Source organism: Pieris rapae, chromosome 21, assembly GCF_905147795.1.
Source record: "Pieris rapae chromosome 21, ilPieRapa1.1, whole genome shotgun sequence".
Taxonomy (NCBI): Eukaryota; Metazoa; Arthropoda; class Insecta; order Lepidoptera; family Pieridae; genus Pieris; species Pieris rapae.
Genome location: NC_059529.1, coordinates 1,729,983 through 1,749,721, shown reverse-complemented (window position 1 = coordinate 1,749,721; position 19,739 = coordinate 1,729,983). Strand labels below are relative to the sequence as shown.

The window sequence follows — 19,739 nt, the reverse complement described above, 5'->3', positions numbered from 1 at the left end:
CGAAAATGTTTTCATTTATTTAATACTTCGGATGTGTACGCTCGTATAGGCGGAGTGTTGCTCATATTTTATTCAAATATCAAACTCCCGTGCGCTAAGCTCTCAGCATAATATTGCTTAAGCATGGACCAATTCACAATATCCTACACCTGAATAATGCCTAGTTTTCCATAAATGCATTTGAATACATTCTTGCCCAACAGCCAGTTACAGTTTTATATATTGAATTTTACAATGCAAAACCATCTCGTGTTACTTTAGCGCGAAACGTGAAATGAATAAGGGATGCAGTGATGGAATTTTTGACGCAAATTGATACATTTAAGATTGTGAAAATGATTGTGCTGTCCAATATATTTCGCGGCAATCATCTACAAAACCAAATGGCAAATGAGATTAATGTTACCGACAAAGAGAAGCACTCGCAGCCGATCTCCCAAAGTTCGTTGCGATTGAAAAAGAAAACAAAAACTGTAGACAATATAAATGATACTGTAGCTAACGGATTAAAGAAAGTGAATAGTGAAAAGTGTATATCTAATAGTGTCGACACTCTCCTCACACATAGGGAGGGAAAGGAGAAAGTGATATGTAGTGCCAAAGGTCTTTTAGAAACTAATTTAGATGATATTTTTAATGATGTCCATGATGCATGGAATCAACCAAAGAGTTTGGGAACAAGCGAACCTATATTGAGATTTAACGACAGTAGCAGTGTTGGCAATCGAGAGTCCTACTTGTCTGAAGAGAGTGAGGATACGTCTATCAGTGACTGTACAGATATTGATGCACGGGAGCAAAGGAAATGTATGGGAGCTCGACGCTTTGGCCATTTGCTAAGGAGGGTCATATCGAGAAATGGTAAGTTTAAGTAATACTTAAAAGGAGTATTAAGAATAGCCATAGCGCTAAACCTGCATTATGAGGCACACCCTAAAATAAGTTTTAATGATTTTTTCTGTTCGAAAATATTTGAACCTTTTTGTATATATAGTACTCATCTTTGGTTGTATGTTTAGTATAATTGTTTTTTGTTGTACATATATAATTTATGTTAGGAAATACATAAACAACTTACTAACTTCTAGTTAGTCTAGCTAGTTTCAAGAGTATATTTGATGTACGAAGTTTTGACATATCAAGGCGAGATTTTGACTTGGGATACGATTTATTAGTAGAACAATAATCTCTATCATTAGAGAGTAATATAGTTTTTAGAGGTTTTACAATCGCAGAATAATCCAATGAAACTTCTACTCCAAACAGTATTAGTCCTAAAATAATTGTGTAAACAAAAATCAATTTTCAAATTTCTTGTAACAACAAATTGAAATCAGTCGATAAACATCTGGTATTAAATTGAAATGGCGTCATTTATTTATTTTCAATTGTCGCAAATTGTTTCCTTCGCCCCGACTGAGATGACCGTCGTAAACTTGTAAAATCGTCGATCCTATCTTGTCCCATTCAATTGGTTTGATTTTGAATTATGGCCTATCTTGTCTTTATCTAACATTGTCTTTGGTCTGGTAGGCTTATATAAAATTTTATGTTTGATGATGTTTTTGACAGATATATTTTATTAGTTCTTTGTCAGAAAAATTTAATTATTTGTAGAAAAAATGAACAGTGATGTGTTGTTGGCAAAAAAATTACCTTTCCATCTGTTAGCAAATTCGCAGAACGGACCAAATTTGAATTTAATTGCTGAAAATGAGTCCACCTACCTGTTAGCAAATTAAGTCTTCAAGTCCTTATATGATATTATCAATTTTGTGACGCTTTTGAAAAAAAAAATATACTAAGTATAAACAAAATAGTAAAATAAGAATTTGTACGCTGAAGTTGAAGCACCCTTTCTTTCTTATTGGCCTTGTGTGGACAATTGAATTTCAGTCATAAATTCATTGATTTCCCTAATAATGGCGTATCATTAAATCTCTCACAAGATTAAACAAATAAATGTACACGTTTGTCTATGGACAATCGTATCGCTTACCAAGTGGAAACTAAGTTATAGGCTTCTAAACACCTGGGTTACTGTAGGGTAGCTTTGTTGCGTTCCTATTTGCTTATTTATATTAATACTATTAACTAAGAGTTTTTAGTACTTAGCAGCTTAATTAGTTTTGTAATTTTTAAAGTTGAGTTTTCGAATCCCATAAACATATTCGGTGAGACTCATAAGATGACTCATATAAAGCACTTTATAAGTATATATATTAATGTAATGAATTTGCCAGCACTCGTGAAAACTATTTTTAAATCAGCCAGTCAACTTTTAATATAGAAAAAATATGTTTGTATTTTCTAATAACCAAATATAATTTAAATAGATTTTTGATATTATATATATATATATATATATATATATATATATATATATATATACACATAATATCAAAAATCTATTTAAATTATATATGGTTATAAGTGGTATATATATATATATATATATACCATTAAATTTAAACCTCGCTATCAATATCAACAGTGATACTTAAATTGATAGTGCGTACAAACAAACATATACAGACATTAATTACTCGAAGCCCCGTAAACTCATTAATAAGGATCCACATAATCTAAGATTATTAAAATACATTTTTTATTTAGATACCGGAATTGTATGAAATGTAGGAAATCCTAGGAAAATATAATTCCGAAGCTGTTTAGGAAATGTATAAAATATTGTTTCGAAAACTATTTAATACATAATACATATGTTGCGAGGACAGATACAATACCAAAATTTTAGCCCTTTTGTTCACAATTGTGTTATTGCAATGGATATCACTCGTAAAAACCAAAGACATTATAGATATTATATACGCAAAGTCTCGTAATCCTCCTACATTTAACCTAAAGTCTGCTTCCAAATGATATTGTTCGTTTGGTTTTTCACTATATTAATTTTTATTACGTCTAAAATATAATTAAATTAATATTTTAGAATCATAACTTGGCACTTAAAAGTTAATATGAAATATTAACATTTCAGTCCAAATTTAAGAAAAAATATTATGAGCAGAATTAATAAAAATAGAACACGACGTACATAGATGATTGCCTTGTAATTTTACATTCAGAGTTTATACAGGAAAATTCCGTACAATTGATCGAAGATTCAATGGAAAGATCGAGATGAAACTGGGAGATTACACAAGTACAAAAGAAGCTGTAGCGCTGATTCAAATTTTCCTCTAATCGTTCGATACGTTTTCTGAATAGTGATTACAGTCTTTGTAAACTGTTTTCTATGTAAGGGTCTAAAATTGCTTCCACAGAACATATATATAAAAAATACAAGATAATCTTTCAAATATTTACATAGTTTATTAATATAACCTAATATAATTATCGTTTTATAAAGTAAATTATTATTATTAATGTATATAAATTGATATAACAAAAAACAATATTTTACCTTTTAAAAATAATTACTAAAATATATTATTAAATGATCGACCGAAGATTTCTGAAAATACTGGCAGATTGTAAAGCTAGACTAATTCTACTCTATGTATCTTTCAAATTATGTATCAGCATTTTTTTAAATTAAATAATCGGATTTGAAATGTTTTGTTTAAAGAGTCAGAAGTTAGATAAACTTTTATTGGACATAGTCTATAAGAAAGTGTCTTTGGAAATTGTAAGTAAAACTATAAATTACAATACTATATAGTATCTCAAAAACCCGTATTTCAAAAACGAAATAGATTTTTGACCCCAGGTGCTTACTAACGCCCAAACCAATAATCTAACTTAATCCACTTTTGACTATCCGAGATAGACATCTTAATCCAAATATTGAAAAGTGTGCCAATAACAAATCCATGGATTGTAATAGCCATCTGTCGGTACAAGCTATCCATGGTAGGTCAGAGCGGTGTATGTGGATAGATAGACCTTTGTATAAAAATGACGACTGTCACGGTCTGACCTTAGATTGTTTTTAATCTGATATTAATTATTGGGTTCGGGCGTAAGGATTTCTCGTGAACTTTTCCCCTTTTCAGATCTGAATTACATTATATTATGAACATACCTTCTCCGCTCTAACAAATTTTCAACACGGTGCACCTAAAAGGTAGTTAATCCGCAATTCTAACTCGTTCAAGCGAAATTGCAATCAATATCTGATGCAGCTATATTTAATCGTGTTACGTGGTTAGACTGTTAATGGGTTGCACGAAAGTTCACTTCATCGATACGCTTAGTTGGCCTTGCTACAAGCGATACGGTGTCATACAACTGCAAATAATAAATTAGCGAAAATTGGAAATAGAATGAGGTCATTCACCTTACAGTCAGTATAGGAGTATCGTTTCTATATGGACGCTATTTCTATATGATAGCTACTTGACTGGTACATCGGAAATAGAAAATACGTGTTTTAATGTAATTTATTTCCTGTATTAATATTTTTAGGAGTGTTTTTATTACAGGGATGTCTCAGGCTCATACATACAGACAAGTTTATCATATATTTATGTCGATACAATATCCTATATATGTATATATATTCGATGAAAAATATATGGTTTTTGTAGTAGTTTAAAATACTATTGTACGTTTATCCCTGGGCCGCGCCTAGCCCGCGACAGACGCGAGTGGATGTCCAAATATGTCCAACGGTGGACAAACCAAAACCTAACAAGCAAATAATTATTCCTATATTCTTGTATATATATATATATATATATATATACATATACATACAAGAATTCCGAGATTCCAATATATGAATCTCGGAATCGGCTCCAACGATTTTCATTAAATTTAGTATAGTGGGGGTTTCGGGGGTGATAAATCAATCTAGCTAGGAATCATTTCTAGAAAATGTCTTTTTATTCGTGTTTTATCAGTTTAAACATAGAATTGATCGTTTAATTACATCATAAATTCATCATTTTATTAGTATGTAATTCGTGCTTAAATATAATTTCCAAAATAAACAATTTATAAAAAAAAAACAAAGCAAAGGTACTTGTATATTGTATGACGATAAGACTATAATAAATGTATGTGCACAACGCTTAAAGTGCTTCTAGGCGCACTAGAGTCGTTTAAGATCTTCTGTTTAATAATCGTAAAAGTTAAAAACTCGTTAGGCGGCGGACGTTAGAGGCTTGGTATCGACCTGCTTGCGCCAATTTTACCTGCACTTAAACGTAAATATTATAGTCTATGAACGGGTAAAGTTTTAAAAGCTACTTACTGCCTGTATCTTATATATAAAATTCTCGTGTCGCGGTGTTTGTGGTAAAACTCCTGCGAAACGGCTTTCCCGATTTTCATGAAATTTTGTGCGCATGTGTCTGAGAATCGGACAACATCTATTTTTCATCCCCCTAATTGTTAAGGGTAATCCACCCCTATTCTTTTTCCAATTTTAGATAATTAGTAAAAACATATAACCCTGAATTTTCAACCAACCGCTATTTTTTATTTCATGATTAAAAACTTACGTTGTGAACTCTGAGGTTTATACAGAGAAAAATTCACAGAACAACCTAAAAAGATTTCATTCCGGAAAACCGAACAGTCTGGGATAGCATAGCAAAATGTTCCACGTTGGTATGTTCTAAACAGGTAGGCTCAGTAAATCTCATTAAGGAGAAACCAAGTTCGCGGGGCAAGCTAGTATTATAAAAATAAAAGCCAGATGCAAAAATACTTCTGTAACAGGGCGGGATTCGTAGCGTTGTCCGCGGGTCGACTCAATGGGATTTCCGAGGTACCCGCCCGGTGTGGGTTGACCGCAAGCCGGATTCGAAAATTAATATAAAATTGTATGCAAATGTTCATACAGATTTGAGTATTTCCATACAAATTTGATTAACAGTGTTACACGGCGCAGTTTTCATTTTTAATACGCAATAGCGAACAACAATTTTGCTCAGCGGAAGTTACACCTGCAATCAATTAAATCACAGGTGTTTTATCATGTGAATATGTAATCATATATCTGTATGCCTTAAAAGGTAAATAAAAAAGAGTAATAAAATACGTTTTTATCTCGAATGGTCTGATTTGGTCTGATATAAACGGACCAGAGAATATTATAGATTCATAAATGTTTACTTTAAGTTTTGTGTAAACTGATGGATATAATGTTATTATGGATATGGATATAATTCGGTAATATTTAGTATTAATACTGAATTTAAATTCTCTTATAATATTATAATCCTATTACGGATCGATAAGAATAAGAAATAATTATTATGTAAACTTTAAAGAAAGCACTTTTTTACCGGATTGAAGCTATGTATTATTATAAACTTATAATTATCTAAGATAATTTTACATTTCTACATCAAATCCGGGAAAATAAATACAGATAATATAACTTTTTCTACAGCTGTGATACTTTTTGACATTCAACACCTTTTGTCTTCAGTCACCGTGACCACGCACGCTGTAAAGCACGCCAAAACAGTGGCCTAATGGTGTACGACTCTCATTCGTGAGGATCGAACCAGCATCAAAGGACTGCCTTAGACCCAATACGTCGACGGTGTGTATCAGGCACAGAAGTAGACCTAGAAAGGTGTGCTATTGGGTTTTCTACTACTTTGATGCCTGATTACACAACAAAGGACACTAATACAACACCTTTACCTATTAAATATTTAAAATGAATGAATTAAATACGGCGTAGTTATAATTTCTTTTTATGTTGTCGTCAATGTATAGGTTAGTATACGTAACCATATTTATTTATTATTTACTGGAAATAAATAAATATTGTTGGGAAAAGCTCATATTGTGAAGATTAACTTATATAAGAAGTTTTTGATAACTAACGGGAAACTTTTTGCGGAAACCATTCTCGATTTAGTCGGTACGTGATAGAGGACAACTCAAAGATTGATTCCGTACTATTTTTATTCGTTGTGATAGATCGGGGTTCTTTTAGCAATTTGTGGGGTTCTATGATTTAGCTTCGTCATGAAGAGTTATGTAACTTGAACGGTGTGAATTATTGAGAGGGAATATTTTATGAGATGATATTTTAGTACAATAATAATGGATTTTTAAAGCGAGTATACGAAGACTTTGGTTATATGGTGTTACATTTTAAGGGCGTGTGGAGGATTAAGATGTTTTTAGTGGGGTCTTGAATAGTAGATAATGAAGAGCGTATTAATAAAAAAGGCGCTTGCGAATCTTCTGGCAGTGCAAGTGTCTACGGGCGGCGGTATCACTTAACATCTGGGTGTCATGAACAGCAACATAAAAAAATAATCCAAAAGTCGCAGCTAAGCCATCCGTGGCACGGGCCTCCCTTTGTAACTCCTCTTTAGTGAAGGAGGAAGCGGTGCAGCCAATTTCCTAGTCGTTACTAGTAAGTAGCCAGAGCTGGTGCTTTTGAGTATACCAGTACAGCGAGGAAATGCAGCCAGTATTAAAGGAAAACTGCTACAGGGACATATTATTAATTATTTTAATAATAATTATTATTATTACTATATAGGTTCAGAATATGTTATAAACTTACACAAATCTTTTGCCTTTATAACATTGGTTAGTATAGGAACCACTAGATTTGTTTGATTTTCCATTTCTTCAGTACATTCACACCCAAATCAATGGACCACAACACAGGCGCGACTGGGCGTGACATCAAAGAAAGCATTAGGCAGTCACGCATCAACGTAAATCAATGTATGTCATCACGAACTACTGTACTGTTACCAAATTATGTATATAACAATGACGGTAGATATACATTTTATTGCCCACACAAATAACAAATAAATATTCTTCAACGCGAACCTGTGCGCACAAAAGTTGTCAAATTTCACTGGAGTCTTAGAGGATTCAATACTCAAATAAGATATTTGTCAGAGGAGTATTGATATTAATATCGTCATTAGCGGGATAAGTGGGCGTCAATTGCGAGCACAAGACACGAATAATTACATGAATCGTACAATAATTAATTTACATTTTATCTTTAAAATTTAACATCACAATGCTCCACTTACCAAATCAGAACTATCCCGCGTTCCTTGTGTGTTGTTCCCTTCAGGCCGCTAGTTAAACGGCGCCGTTTAGTTAAATGGCTAGGCTGTTCATTGAATAGCTAATTAATTACTTTTATATTATATATATGGCAGCGACATATATACATATAATATAAAGTAAAGGACAAGATCAGAAGTATATAAATAAGGAAAACACAAAATTTAATGGAAATGGGCCGGCCACACCGCTCCCATGAGTAATGGCAGATGGGTAACAAAGTGGAAAGGGCCACCACCAAGGAAAAGAAAGAGAGGTCGCCCTCTTGCCTCGGCGCGGTGGGCTGATTAAAGAATTCGGAGCAAAATGCCCAACTCGCCCTGAGTTGGAGAAAATTTGAAGTTTGTTTACGTCAGGTTGAATTTTAATTTTAAGGAATAAATGAAGCTTAATTGTTATACATAATCGTCGGCTTTGATTAAGATTGAACTATATGCTAATACTATAATACTAACTCGATGACCCATTTTTTATACATTAGAATTCACCCAAAATGATATTAGGTATACAGCGGTCTTGCCAGTCGAACTGTGTCGAATGGATCTTCAATTATAATTAATTTCCAGCGATTGTCTTGAGCTAACCAATTGGGGTTTTAATCAAAAGCCTCAATTGCACTGCAAAGGGGTATTGTTAGAGCCAATAGCCTTTCGGGTTATTAGAGTATGAATAAGACATAGGTTGGTATTATTTCGAGTTAGCTTACACTTTATAACACGAACGAAGATTTATGTTTTATATATTTGTTTAGGGCCAGCTTGATTCGTAGACAATATAGCCTAAATGAGGAAGAGAATTAATTACAATGAGCGAGGTGAATGTAGAAAAGCGAGATGTATTGTAATTGTATTTATTTATTCATACTTTGCTTCGCCCGGGTGCAATGCTGATGAAAAGCAGGTTTTTATTATGTATTGTTATTTCCGTCGCTGGAAAGCTCCGATAATATACGCGTTCGATCGCTGCTAAATAAGCTGTAATGGGCTGTATCACTACATATTATAAAACAAAGTCGCTTTCTCTGTCCCTATGTCCCTTTGTATGCTTAAATCTTTGAAAATACGCAACGGATTTTGATGCGGATTTTTTTAAATAGATAGAGTGATTCAAGAGGAAGGTTTATATGTATAATAACATCCATTAAGTAGTGGACAAGTACTGTTATTTTTGAGGTTTCTAATCTGATGTCGTAAATAATTACATTTTTTCCGCTTACATTGCAAACGCAGACTGAATGAACCCTACGAGCTTTAACAAAATAATGTACTAAGTATTGTACACATTGAAAAGGTCTACAGAAAAGTCCCTGATGGTATATGTCTATCTCTTATGGGTAACCCCATTGATATACAAAAAACCCAAGATGCACACTCAACGTCTAAAAAACGTCCTCAAAAAATGAGCGCAACATTCTAAATTGTGCACTCATTTCAAATAGTGTCGCGTCGCTCGCGTCTGGGAGCAGTCGTCAAAAATGTCCAAAGTGTTCTTTAAGAAATTGTAAAAATATTACGTCAAGAAGGCTAAAAAAGGATGGGATATCGTATTTTCGGTAAGTAAAAAACTTTATTGATTAGTTTTTGTTGTTTTTATGACTGATTATAACAAGCAATGTGTGAATTTATTTATTTTTTCTAAAAACTTCATTCAACGCACAAAGTTATACACGGCCAACTTCAATGGCTGCTTGTTTAGTGTTAGAACAATGCATTACAGTCTTCTTTTTATTTTAGTCGCATTATAAAAATTACCCTGTTCTAATAAGTGGAGTCGATTATTTTTATTTGTGTTTTTTATTATAAATAAATTTATGTACTATTGAACTTCTTTGTGTGTAGTTTTTGACAACTATAATTATGTTTATGACAAATATTATTATGTTATTTAATATTTTGACTAATAAAGTGTAGGTCAGGAGGTAGCCAATTTAACATTTTTTTGATGTTCGTAAATATTTTGATATTGCTTACAGATTGAAATACCGGATGATGGCGGTGATACTGAAGTGTGTCCTACGAGTTCAATGTTTAATTTAGAAATTGAAAAGAAATTCAAATCTCCTACCACTTCTCTAAGCACGGGGTCAGTTCTGGATACATCTCGAATTTTTGCTAATGTTTAATTAGCAAGGAAAAAGTCATTAAAAACTTAAGGAAAAAGAATTCGAGATTTTAAAAAGACTAGTTCACTAAAGAATGCGTTAAATGTTTTAACGAAAAGGTTTAAATCGTTTTGAACCAAATATTTGAATAAACAATTTTAACAGTTATTATTTGTTTTTTTTTGTTTACCCATAGGCTACCCAAAGTATATTTATGTGTTTAAAACACAATCTAACATACTCTTAAAATACTAAATAGTAATGTATAATGAAAAAAAAGTCATGTTCGACTCCACTCAATACCTTGTCCTACCGACCACGGTCGGTTGTCAAATTTTATTGCTTTAAGTACCCTGCGTTGTAATAACAACTTTAACCAATTCGCGTAGGGTTGATTTTGCAATGATATATGCTTGTCACTTATAGAAAGAGACAGAAATAGTGTTTCGGGACACTTTCGAGCGTTACTTTTATTCGAGACTGTGCATCTTGGGTTTTTTTGTATATCAATGGGTAACCCACATTTTTATATACAACGTTGACAGATTTTCTGTAGTGTATTTAGTATCAGCATTGCACCCGTGCGAAGCCGAGGCGGGTCGCTAGTATAATATCTTTTTTGTTTATGGAACCCACATAAAAAAAATATATACTGCATCAATATAATATGTCATAAAAACCAACTAGCCCAGAAGCTATTATCTTAATAAATAGGTTGTGAATACAGAGTTTATCATATGTTATCACGCGATCATATTTTAAAACGCTTTTATTTAGCTCACACCGTTTGTTTTATTCTTTTTTCTTGGGTCAAATTTAGTAATTCAAATTTCACCCTCTTCCTGTCAACCGATTAATCTGAAATGTTGTATACACATTAGATTTTGGTGACAATACAATTATGTTTATTCATCAAACTTTACTTTATTTCTAATATTTTTTTATTTAGCATTGTTGATCGTGTAATGCAACTTTTTGATATTATTTCCTTTAATTCGGAAGGCCACGAAGGCTTAAAATACATTTGTTTTATGTTATCATGTGTTCAGAGGTTTTTATGTATATACGAACATAAACACCTTTGTGAGAAAAGTGGGAACAAACCGTGAAATGTAGTAACAGATTATTTCAGTATAATTAGTATTATTATTATTTTCTTGTGTAGCCAAGTCCATTTTTCAAGGATTGTCATCTTCTCTTCCGTTCTACGCTCTTGATTTGAGAACTGGCAGTAAATGTAAATTCACAAATAATTTAATTTGTTGACGTTCATAAGTGTACTTGTTTACCTATGTGAATAAAGATACTTTTGTTTGTTCGTTTGTTTGAAGGAATGAACAGCGACCTCACTTGCCAGTGGAGCTAAAACATCCTTTGATTTATTTATATATTTCGTGATCGATTAAATTTACTTAATTGACAAGGATGCCTTCTGTAGCATACATATTATGATAAATAAAAATATTATTTTTGCCCTAGACGTACTTAAATAATTATTATTACTTCGTTATATTACTTGAGTAATTGAGGGATTTAGTAATAAAAATAATTTCTCTGTATGTACAATAAAAATATATGTATTTTGTTCTAATACAATCCTTTTAATTGTTAATCACTCAAACCGACATACATTCGGATTAATCTCGATTTCTGAGTCCTTTTAACAATACCCCTAATTTCCATGTCCCAAGATAGGCTTTCAAACCGTTTCAATAGCTGGCAATCTCGAGAGTGCCTGTCCAGTGTTACCATATAATGGATGTTTTCCCAAATTTCTTTGTATAATAATTTAAATTCAGAGAGAAAAAAAGAGGATCTGTTTGATGCCTAAAAAAATTTGTTAATTAAAAATAAATAAATAGTGTAATACCGAAAAGTTGCTTTGATTTTTTGAAATAAAATTTAAAACTTTTATTAATTTTATATTAACACGAATTATCTGTAGATTTTGATCTATAATTAAGCGTGTTATTAAGACGCTTAATTATATAGTTAGGGTTGATTAATTTGATTAATTAGCAACATACATATTATGTCGTGTTCGGCATGTATTATCTGACATTAAGTCTATATGAAGATATCTTAACGACCTGTTTCTTGCGACTATGTGAAATTTTGGGAACGCACCAGTCTCAATATACGTCTTTTATTATTCATTAACATAGAATTAACATTAAAATGAGCAATATTAACATGTTGTTAATACTAAATTATAAGCTAAAATTATATTAACCTTCTTCACATATACATATATCCTTCACCAGGGAGTGATATTTTCCCTTCAAAATTCAAAATCACTTATTCATATAGGTTATGAACTTCAAAAAAGAAATAAATGTGATATGATTATAATTTTATATTTACTGCTTGTTCTCAAATCAGGAGCGTAGAACAGAAGAGAAGAACTGGCAATAAACTCTCCACCACTCTTTCTGCCAAGTTTTGTTTTACTCAACTTTGGTAAGGAGGTGCAACCATTACACCACGTTCCACATATCGATTATGTTCATAACATCTTTATACAAAATATTATTCTACTATTTCGTGTTGCCAATATATATAATTTTTTTAAACACATTTTATAATCGTTGTTAACCGAAAGCCGTGATCCTTCCCAAAATTAACGATCAGAGATTAAGCTACCTCAATGTGTAATATAAATAGATTAAATCCGGACTTTTAATTGTGTTACGGCGGTGTGTTATGTAATGTATATCTGTACCAAAATTCGGGAAATACTTATATGTATAAACTTCTTAAAATTTCATAATTTTAACAATTCATAAAGCCTATGCTATAAAATAATGACTTATTACGTTTTTTGTAATTACTCATGGGTCTTATTTTGTCACAGGGTAAACACAATTTGACAGATAGAGTAATTAAGTAAACTAGTTAAAAGAAAGAGCGTAAACAAATATTTTGTTAAACTACAGTTAGTCCTTATTAATATTAAAATTTAATTGATTACCTTTGTATAATACATATGGTTACGCACTGTTGCACACACAATCATAAAATCTCCTGGAAGAGATTTCTTAGTAGACATAAGGCACGTTACACCGTGAATTTCTTACGTTAATTGTTATTGATATAATTTAATTGTGCAAAAAGATATTTAATTGTTCAGTCATTTGTGGACGTACCTTTGGACCTGTATAAAATCGAAACAGCAAGTACTATTACATAGTTTGTAATATTCATTCTCGCATTTGTAATATCGCATAATAGCAGGGCTCCATATCAACAAAGGCATTGAAACGGTATCACTCGATATATAATGGCTGACTTTCCCCATTGTTTTTCACTGGAGCTGAACAACAGCGTCACCGTGTCTGATCATTTACTGACTTACTTTAATTGCAATAAACGGTTCTAATTACAACTATAGAAAGTTATTTTATTTTAAATAATACATAGTATGTATATGTACTCCAAATGAGCAGAATTTTTTGCGATATCACAATTGTAATTAATGTTAATTTATTGCTATTTATTTTGTTTTAAAGGTTTATATCTAAATAACTTAATGTTAAAATCTGTCATTTTTTGAACATTTGTCATGTATCGTCATTCTAATGGCGTCCAAAAACACTGAGAATTGTCATTTGTCAATATTAGTTTCTTTTTTTGAACATGCCAACCTGACAATACAGACCAAATTGTTTTTTACACCATCTGTAAGTTGTATTTAAATTATTTATTTATTTTCAGGTAAGTACCAATATGAAGAAGATTTTATATGGAATTCAGGTATTTCATTAACATAGTTTATGTATGTATGTTATTTGTTACCAAGCAAGTTGTGGTTCTTTTTACTTTTGACTTGGAGGAAGGATAGTGCTGCTCTTCCTCCGACCTAAAGGGAGGAAATTCTTGTCTAGTGATAGTCTACTGTGAGCATCGAAACCCCATGAGGGTATATATTCTTAGCGGGTGAAGAAGTTTGATAGCGCATTTTGGTGTATGACATCATTATGCTAAAAGTAACCGTCGCTACAGACTTAAAAGAGCGCTCCATACTGTCGCAAAATTTATACGCCATAGAAATGGGTTACCATCAGTAAAAATTCTATAAATCCTCCTTGAAAGATAAACTTTCTGAAATCGGGTTTAGCTGGCAACTTTGAGCGCATTACGTTGAACTAGGAGGTTGCATTTTTCACCGACAATACGGCCATTTACTAGGCGATTGTCAGACCTTTCATACTTTGTACATTTATCACAGTTCTAAAGAGAAATAAGGAATAATTTCGACTTTGATTCACGAGTTTTGAAACTTGTCAAAAACAAAGGTATTGTTTGAGACTGTGTACCTACCATTAATGCCTCTTTTAGGTGCCTGAGGTACACGATTGTCGTTTTAGCTTCAATATATAAGGTGACTTTTTTATCCTTATTTATATTCTATCATTTATTAAAGTTAAAAAACCAACAAATTATTATTTTTAATAATACTATCTTTGTTTAATTTTGTTAGTTTTTTAAAGAACGGGCTATAGTACCTGGTGTTAAGTAATATCTCCGCCCATGGCCACTGTCAATGCCAGAGGACTCGCGAGTGCGTTGCCGGCCTATAAAGAATTCGTAGTCTCTTTTCTTAAAAGCCCCTAAGTTGAATTGGTTTGGAAATACTTCAGTGCGCAGTTGGATCCACATAGCGTTGGTACAGTGGTTACAGTTCATAACGTGATAAATGTTATGAACTGTATTCTATTACAGGTACAAAAATTTATATTAAATTCAAGGTATGAAAAACGTTTCATTATATTTAAAAGTCGGCAGTTTAATCCAGTCCAATTACACCTGGCGAATTTTATCCTAAAATCCCTTTCTAATTAAAATTAATTCCTTTATCGAGCTTTTAGCACACGGTTTCACTGAAGTAAAGGCTGCAGGCGGTTGAAATTCGGCAAAAGGCAAAATGCGATTAAAATTTCATTATGGAGAAACTGTGTGGTGCGGCTTTGTAAGACTTTTTAAAGACATGTTATTATAAGCTACAATATCGCAAGTATTAGTAACGGAAGTCTTTAATTAGAATTTCTAGGTCGTCAAATTTTATTAGGTTTTGTAAAATATATTAGACTCAAATAAGCGAAGGCTCAGTCAAGGACTAATATTGTCTGTTTTTCGTTAGTACACCACATAGGAAACAACTTTTAACCACATCAAGTTCTATTGAACGTTTCGCAATATTTCTAAATTCAAATATTACTTGAATAACAGTTCGATAAGATCGTTATAATCGTTAGTGCTTGACTGTCATCATCATCATTAATGATTATACGGCCTCTTGCGAATATATGTCGCCATTGCAATCTAAGTCGTCCTTCTTGCGTCCAACTTGGAACCCATATTGTTTCGACGATTCCATCCCACCAACGTAGTCTCGGTCTACCGCTTTTCTCTTACCACCAGGTTGTGAGTTCATTAAGGATCTTGGGAATCTGTCGTTATTTGAGCCTGTTGCATTAATTGAATTGGTCGATGTTAGCATTGTATACAAATACGTCAAACAGAGTGGTTGCAAACAGGGCGAAAGATTCATAGAAGAATCTTCCGGTCGGAAGTAAGTAAGTTTCAGAACCATATCGCACTGCTAACTCCAATGTCTATTTCGTATTCATTTGGAAATTCCATAGACGTTCTGTATATGTGTGGTATAGCAGTTAAATCATATGTATATGAGATATTCTGGGTGGCAGAATATTGATTATCCAGCAAGAAAATTTCCTATGTAACCAACCAATGTTATAATTTTTGTCTTTAAAGAATTTTTAGTCTACCCGCAAGAGTTTTGTTGCATTTCTATTGAAAGTTAGCAGCATAATATTTCTCATTGAGATATAAAGTAAAACTCGACACAAATGTGTCGGAGATTCAACAATAACATTGTTCTATGGCCGCATATTCAGAAGTTCTCGCTTGTTGTCCCCTCATTACACGCCGTCGTACATTTAGACACGAAATCACCGAAAATATAAAAGTATGCTTTTGTATGGGCTTTTATTAAACGTTGTGTTTGATTAACCACAAGCATGTATCGTTTTTTTCACAAATAAGAATTTTTGCCGCGCACCACCACTTTGTGGAACCAGCTGCCCACTGAAGTATTTCCGAACCAATTCGACTTAGGGTCCTTCAAGAAAAGAGCGTACGAGTTCTTAAAGCCAGCAACGCACTCGCGAGCCCTCTAGCATCGAGTGTTCATGGGCGGCGGTATCATTTAACATCAGGTGAGCCTCCTGCCTGTTTGCCCCCAAATCCTTTAGTATACAGCTAAAGTTTGAACGCACAATCTCATAGTAGATACACTAGGTTACCACTCAACAATGCTGTCGCCCGCTCTGCCCCCATTAAACCAAACATTTTGAAAATAGAACAAGGTAGGTACAGCAAAGTACAATCGAAGGGAAACGAAATATCTATTGCAATCGTTATTTTGGCAGTTGTTGAGAATTGAAGCTAATCCTTTCTTGACGAATCCTTTAATTTACTCTCACTTTCTTTCCCTGTCCGCTTAGCTCCTTTATTTTCCAATAAATCTGTACAAGCATTACCTGTCCACATCACATCTCTAACTTTTGTACTTACTGATTTTATCTGAAATGATCACATTTTTCAATGAAATTAAATTCAATATATTTTTTTTTGTGTTGAAGTAATGCTCGAAAGCAATAACGCCTCTCCTGTTTATTTAATTATTTTAGTAGTTCTATATTCATTATAAAATAAATTCTAGTTTAGTAAAATTTCAGTACATTTAACTTCTTAGCGTACACAGCGCGACACGAAATTAGGTCAGTATTGAACAAAACTTGTTCAATGGGAACTATCGAATGCGAAATGTATCAAAGCGAACGCCCCGATATGAATGTTCGATGATTGCTTTTTGAAATTGTGTTTTTTCAAAGGGCCTACACTCGACGAAATTGTTAAAAAAGTGCACTTGTGCTCTACCGTTTTATTCTGTTATCGTCGGGAACTATTTCCGGTATAATACCAGTCTGCATTCATTTGTTAAATGATTATATCATCACTAGCAGACTCGGCCAAGCGTTGCTGTGGCTAAGGTTTTTGTTATATTACATAGTAGTAAATTAATCAAGGGAAACCGTAGGAGAACTTATGTGAAACGTTGGTACCACGACACGGACCTAAACTAAACTACCTTTAACTCAGCGCCATCTGTTAGAATTGTATCAAATAATTTGCAATAAAATAAAATTGCGACTATAATTAAAGATCTTACCTATCCTATCTCTCAAGTTGGATCGAACTACACATGGTATGCGAATTTTATTATAATCGGTTAAGTAGTTTAGGAGTCCATTGAGGACAAACATTGTGACACGAGATTTATATATATTAAGATTTGAATTATCACTCTTGGACGAAAGCTCGGCCGTCAAAACCATTACGATTACTCTATTATTCCTGTTCGATAACCCAGGCGTGAATTGCTTGATGAGACCCTTGTTTCTGATTGTTTAAGATGATAATAAGTAGAATCCTTCGTTGGGAGAGAGGAGTGAGAGAAAACGAATTGTATAGGGAGAGTTTATCCCTATATTTATTTTTTTATATTTTATTCACGTTTAAATTTTAATTGTGTATATATTTTGACGTCACATACATAGATACATATTAGACTTATGAGTAGGAGGGTATATTAGAGATAAGTTTTATTACGGACATTGACACCTGTAACATCTAGAGGCTTATCACAAGTTGTCTTTAAGGCACGTTCCACAAAGTTGTAAGCGGCAAAAGCTGCTTTAAAAAGCGCTTTTTTTATCAACAGCGTCGAGGTGACGTGGGATGAAATCTTGCATCAGGCCACGATCTATGCTGTAGTGGATGCTGACTGCTGAGTTATTCTTAGCTTATAATATAAATAAACCTAATTTTATTTTCCGGTGGCCCAATTTGAGTCACAGAGCAAGCGGTTTGTTTATTAAAGTTTATGAGTAACCTTACAGCAAACATATATATTATAAATGACGACACACAAACGATATTACAAGTACAAATGATATTGTTACTGCGAAACAAAGTGAGTATTACCGCCTCTTCAAATATTTTCTCACATACTCTTCTAGAGGTAGAGGTTATAGGGGTATAGGGTAGGGGTGTGATTTTACCGGTTTCATATATTCTACAAATAATATTATATCATCTTATGTGTCTCCTAAATATTATAACCATTTTTCTATGTTTGTATATGATTATTTTTTTTGCTACTGTTCTCCTGATTACAATCTATATTGATATATTAATATCTTTTGATTTTTTTTCTGATTTAAGTGCCAACAATTTCTGGTAATTTTATTGTTTGTTTATTTTATCTTATATATGTTTTAATTGTATTTTTCATTTTGTAATTTTTTTTGTAAAACTTATGTTTACCATTATTTTCATACATTTTAGAAGATTTTTGTAAAATAATCATTAAACTTAGAATAATGTATGATGTAGTAAACTCATTAAATAAATAAATATCTTAAAATATACGTTATAGCACGTTTTCAGCGCTCCGCAATTACGTTTCAAGACGTATGAAAGTTTTGCCTTGACCTGCAAAAACAGCGTGTCGCATTCAGAAATACGAAATACATTTCATAAAACACATTGTCGCTTTCCAAAATGGTTTAAATATGGTAAAATCTCGTGACGGATATATATATTATTCGCTCGGGATTGTCCTTTTGAATGATGACCACTGTTTAGAGATTTTCTTGTGGTGGGATTCCAAAGAAAAATTAAATATGTAAATTGTATTTGCATAAGGGATTTAACAATGACCTCAGCTGAGCGTGCCTTTACATTTTTTTTTATAGAACAGAGGGCAAACGGGCTAGAGGTTCACCTTATGTTCAGTGATAAGCATAAATAATATGAATTTAAATAATATCGGTGATAAACGCGAATTATAACACTATTTACATAACCTAACGGCCCGAATGCCCCTCGACATTATCGAGAGGCATTCAGAGATACTGTAGCTTCTATTCTTGAAGACGTAAGTTCGAACCCTGGTTGTGCACCAATGGACTGTTCTGCGACTGTTCATGTACATAGAAGGTACACAGTCCACCATACGGTGAAGGAACATTGCATGAGAAAACCATGTGTCAGGCACAGAGCACCTCCTATTAGAAAAAACAGTGAGGATTGTAGCGACAAAGATTTTTTTAAATAATGCATGAGACTCAAATGTTGCTTAAATGTTTTTTAAGAAACAACAGTTAGAGTTTGTTATCTTACTTAAAAATAATATTTTAATCTATTTCTTTTATATATCTAAATCTTTAAGAATTAACAATTAAATGATAGGCCAAACTAGCGTCTTTTCCACAGACTAGCAAAGAAGTTAAATTAAATCAAAATAGGTAATGGATAATCTAAAAAATCTATTTTAAGAAACATGATTATTTATTTACATATATACCATAGACATGAGTAATATACAGTTAAAATTCTCGTGCTTTAGTGTCTAATCCTTGTTACTGGCAACGTTCAAACAGTTTCAAATAATATTACATGAAGTTAGGAGCCGAGGCGGTTGAAATCCTCTTGGTTTTATTGCTTTAATGAAACT

The 19,739-nt window shown here is 32.7% G+C and overlaps 1 protein-coding gene and 1 long non-coding RNA gene across 3 annotated transcripts in view; both read left to right on the top strand.

Annotated features, from left to right (window-relative positions):
* LOC110997707 (atypical protein kinase C) overlaps positions 1 to 19,739 on the top strand; it is a 172,136-nt gene that overhangs the window by 25,378 nt on the left and 127,019 nt on the right. The window contains exon 2 of one of the 2 annotated variants that reach the window (XM_022265980.2): positions 262 to 861. The exons of the other annotated variant lie outside the window; for it this stretch is intronic. Within the exon in view, the coding sequence (XP_022121672.2) occupies positions 294 to 861 (568 nt within the window). The 5' untranslated portion in view covers positions 262 to 293. The remainder of the gene's footprint in view (positions 1 to 261; positions 862 to 19,739) is intronic. 2 annotated transcript variants of the gene reach the window in all.
* Positions 9,485 to 10,303, top strand: LOC123690099. Its single transcript, XR_006750904.1, has 2 exons — positions 9,485 to 9,586; positions 10,007 to 10,303. It is a non-coding gene; the product is annotated as an uncharacterized LOC123690099 (long non-coding RNA).